Source organism: Miscanthus floridulus, chromosome 19 (assembly GCF_019320115.1).
Source record: "Miscanthus floridulus cultivar M001 chromosome 19, ASM1932011v1, whole genome shotgun sequence".
Lineage (NCBI taxonomy): Eukaryota > Viridiplantae > Streptophyta > Magnoliopsida > Poales > Poaceae > Miscanthus > Miscanthus floridulus.
The window spans coordinates 101,257,270-101,261,399 of record NC_089598.1 but is presented as its reverse complement, the minus strand read 5'-3'; the positions used below and the strand labels follow the sequence as shown (position 1 = coordinate 101,261,399).

General features: G+C 56.6%; 1 protein-coding gene across 2 annotated transcripts; it reads right to left on the bottom strand.

Moving 5' to 3' along the window:
• Positions 1-306: 306 nt before the first annotated feature.
• LOC136527139 (auxin response factor 18-like) lies at positions 307-4,130 on the bottom strand. 2 transcript variants are annotated; one of them, XM_066519759.1, is made up of 4 exons: positions 3,860-4,130; positions 2,386-3,646; positions 1,287-2,224; positions 307-742 (listed from the first exon to the last, which is right to left on the bottom strand). In XM_066519759.1, exons 2-4 carry the CDS (start codon positions 3,499-3,501, stop codon positions 673-675), a joined length of 2,124 nt encoding a protein of 707 aa, XP_066375856.1. In that variant the 5' UTR covers positions 3,502-3,646; positions 3,860-4,130; the 3' UTR covers positions 307-672. The 2 variants fall into 2 exon arrangements, with proteins under 2 accessions (XP_066375856.1, XP_066375855.1); XM_066519758.1 differs by having other exon boundaries at positions 2,386-4,130.

Sequence of the window (4,130 nt, the reverse complement as noted above, 5' to 3'; positions counted from 1 at the left end):
TGATGTGACGGGGAATCTTCTTTTTGCATAGTGCTAAAGTTTGGAATTTGGGGTAACTAACCAAGGGCAAAGACATTCTTACAATTACAGACAGCAAAAAGCTGAAACGACCGACACGACAGCAACACCGACGGACTGACGGTGGAATGCTATGAATTTGATGCGCGAACCAGTCCATCCTGACTTTCCTGTGAGGTGGTGAGAGCACCGAGCCCTCCATGACTTTTTTAGATGGAGTACAGACAGAGGCACAGAGCGAGAACAGAGAACACATCAGCATCTCAGCCAGCCAACCAAAGCCCTTAATTATACCAAAACTTTCAGTAATCGCGTTTGCAAAGCAACGGGGTTCACGGCAGAGGTACATAACATATGATCAGTCAGTGACCAAAGGCAACTGCAATGGCCACTTGAACTAACAACAGCAAGAAGGTGTAGCAGTGTAGAGCTAGTAGTCCGACAAATCCAGCGATAAATCTTTGGTCCTGGATTACACGCACGCACTTGGTCCCGTTCCGGGGCGCCTCCCAAATCCCAATCGACGAAAACCAAACTGAACTGCCCTCTCTGCACCAGCAGTCCAGCACTTTGGAAGTGGGGATCTTCTTCCATCCTTCGAGATCGCCACCGCGCTCCTCCTGCTGTACAAAGTGACGAGAGCTTTGCTGCCTCCTACCTCGCTAAGCTATCGTTGCTCGCATCTGTTAGTATGGTCAGCCTCCGGGCTGTCTTCGTGAACTCACTGCAAATTCAGAAGCATATATAAGCGTACATTAGTACCATCCAGGAATAGTTATCATCTGTTCAGAACAATGGGAACGATGTGGGAGCTAAGAAAAAAGGGGCTTCCTCCAACCACATGGGTGCAAGATGTCCTAGTCCTAGCTTGAAGCAATTCAAGTCAAAGTACCATAAGAATTAAGAATGCTTCCAAGGAAAGAACACCTAATAGAGTTTGATACTTGAAGATAACTGTGTCTACTAGTTAATTAGGTCGTAGTACGAACTGAAGATTGAAAGGTTTAGCCCGGTCAGGAACAGCCATTTCAATATTCTTTGATATACATGCTCAGCTTGTTGAGGTTATGAATTGCCATATTAGCAAAGCAAATTATCAGGAAACTTGAAAGGTTGTAGCTATCCAGGCATTGTACCCCTACAGGTTATTATAGTCATGATTTGTAAATGCAACAAACGGCATATATCTAATCGATTCCTAATCAATTCCTAAAGAAAATCCAACGACTGAACCGGAACAGAGCGCTTCAATCTGAAATCATACGGACCTGAAAGGCTTGTCGCCGGTGTGCTTGAGCGCTCCAGAAGCGTCGTCGCGGTAGAAAACATGGCTCGTCAGCTCAGCTTTCTCGATGCCAAACATGTCGGCGAGCCTCTGGTAGAGCTCCTCATACGACCCAACAGCAGAAAGGTCGAGCGTGCGCCCAACATCCTCCGACTGCATGAACACCTTGCAGTGCCCGGTCTCCAGCCCGAGATCAGGCACCTTGTTGTCCTGGCACGACGACGGGGCGCCGTCACTGGATGTGCCATCCTGGTTGCTCCTCCCAGGGCTGGAGACATCCGAGTTGCTCACCGTCCTCTCGGAAATGTCATCAGAAGGGCTCTTCTTCGGCAGCGGGACGCCCGTGACATTGCCTAGAGATATCTGCTGCTCAGTGAGAATCGGTTTCCCGAAGAGCATCAGCTGCGGTGGCGCCGCCGCCGCCGCCTTCTTGACGTCTGATGATGATTTCTTGTTCTGTGGGGAGGTACCAATGGTGAGCAAGCACGAGATGTCATCTCGAGCTGCTGCCGGGTGGCCGATGATGAGGCCAGCGGCGATCCTCGGCTGCATGCCGTGGCCGTCCAGCTGGTGGTGAAGCCCGTGCGGTGACAGACTCGACTGCAGCTTATTGAGGTAGAGATCTGATAAAGATATGCCAAAATGAGCATGCCTGGCTCCCTGTATGCCTGCAGGAGTGCCATCCGGGAAATAGCACATCGGGCCAACACCGCGGCCGAGAGGGCTTCCATGGAACATCGGCGCCGGGAACTGGTGGCCCTCGAGCGGAAGCTCCGGGTACAGTGGAACACACAGCTTCTTCCTCGGCGGCGGCGAGAACGGCGTGAGGTGGTGGATGGCCGGCATGTTTGAGACAATCTCAACCAGCCATGGGCTCACTCTCTTCACGTTCTGTAACAAGTCCGGTTCATCCCAAGCGACCTGACAAAAAAAAATGATCAGCATGAATTGTCGCGAACTACTCTGTAGTCTGTACGCTCCTCCTCAACTTGATTGAAGTGATGAGAAGCTGGAAGGAACTCTGAGATGCCGTCCTTGAGATGAGAGTACACATTGGCAGTTATGGAGGTTGGTTTATTTACCTGAAGAAGCCTCCAGGGTGAATTGGGCCATCTGATGGGGTCAGCGACCTGCACGGCGGAGACGGTGCCCATGAACCAGCTGATCCTGGACGAGTCCTCCGTCTCGAAGGCCATCTTGAACCTCATCCCGGCGCACCACTGGGTGCGCATGGCCGTGCGGACCGCGCCCGCCTTGACGCAGAACTCCGGCGTGCTCGCCCTCGGGTAGTACACCACCTCGAACGGCTGCCCGCTCACGGCGAGGTTCGCGGCCTCGACGACCTCCTCCGGCCGCACCCGCACCCTGACCTTATTCCCCCTCGTGGCCGCGCTCGTGGCCATCATCTTGCCGCCGTCCTCTTCTCCTCCTCTCAGGAACATGGAGAAGCCGGCGTAGCCGCCGCCCGGTGGCGGGGGCGGCTGGTGATGGTGCAGGAACTCCGGCCCTCCGATGCCGCCCTTCTTGGCGCGCCGGATGCCGACGCAGAGGTCCCCGTTCTCCGTCCGCATGAACACGATCGAGTCCCCGGCCACGAGCTTCTTCTGGTTCACGAAGGTGCTCCACCCGGTGGTGAGCAGGTGGCGCCGGGGCGTGCCGCGGTAGATGTGGCGGAACTTCCAGACGACGCCGTGCACGTCCTTGGCGAGCACGGTCTGGACGGGTGGGTCGGCGGAGTAGTCCAGCCGCGGGAAGATGGTGTCGGCGCAGTAGCGAGGCACGGAGAATCCCCCGCCGTTGTTGGCGTCGGACTGGGTGAGCGTCTTTGCGAAGGACGCGGGCTTGTCCTCCTGCGCACCGCCCGCCGCGGCACCAATGGCGTCGTCGGCGTAGCCCGGCTCGTTGGGCCGGACGGGGGCGAGGCGGATCTTGGCGAAGACCTCGTCGGTGTCCGGATCGGCCATGAAGCGGACGGCGGCGACGCGGCAGAGGACAAGCGCCGGGACACGGCCGGCGGGGAGGTCGACGACGGGGCCCTGCGCGTGCTCCGCGTGGCCCTGCGGGAAGTAGTACACCTTGGAGTGCACCGGCGGCATCTGGACCATCCCGCCGGCGCATGCGTGCCACAGCTGCGGGTCCAGGCACCTGTCGCTCTCCCGCTCCCGCTCCATGGCCGCCGAGTCGACGAAAGTAATCATCTCCAGGCCACCTCCCACGGCCGCGCTACTACCACCCCGGAGAGGCTATTTCAGCGGAAATTGAGCGCGATCTCCACTCACCCACCGCGACAGCCTTTATGGATGAAATTTCACGCCTCCTCCACTAGCAGGACAAGCCTTTCCGCTGCACAGCCGCCATCAGCACTACCATCATGATCAGAGTCTGAAAAAGGCTTGGGAAAAGAAGCAGCGGAAGGGAGAGAGGAGAGAAAAGCAAGGGAGGATTTTTTTTTTCTTTTCTCCGGCTCAGAAAATCTTGCAGGGAAAGGGAACCCAAGCAGCAGCACGGCAGCAGCAGCACCACAAGATTGCCGAATTCATCCGGTCAGTCACTCACCACTGGGCTCTGGCAGGCAGCAGCAGCAGGCACAGCTCGACAGGCACAGGCTCGTCGTCTCCCTCCTCCCTCCGTCCTCTCTGCAGCGCTTGCCTCCCCACCCACAGCCACAGCCACAGGCTCTCAGGTGAGCAGCAGGCTCAGATTCCCCCAGACTGCTGCAGCTGACATGAGGGCAGCAAAATATAGAGAGGGAGAGGGAGAGGCAGAGGAAGAGAGAGGAGAGAGAAAGGCAGTCAAGGCCGGGAAGCAAGCTCTGCATCTCAAGCAA

Coding starts and splice junctions, on each gene's coding strand:
- LOC136527139 (XM_066519758.1), bottom strand. CDS start 3,501: ATGATTACTTTCGTCGACTCGGCGGCCATGGAGCGGGAGCGGGAGAGC. Junction 2,225..2,385: donor CACCCTGGAGGCTTCTTCAG/GTAAATAAACCA, acceptor TTTTTTTGTCAG/GTCGCTTGGGATGAACCGGA. Junction 743..1,286: donor ACCGGCGACAAGCCTTTCAG/GTCCGTATGATT, acceptor CTGAATTTGCAG/TGAGTTCACGAAGACAGCCC.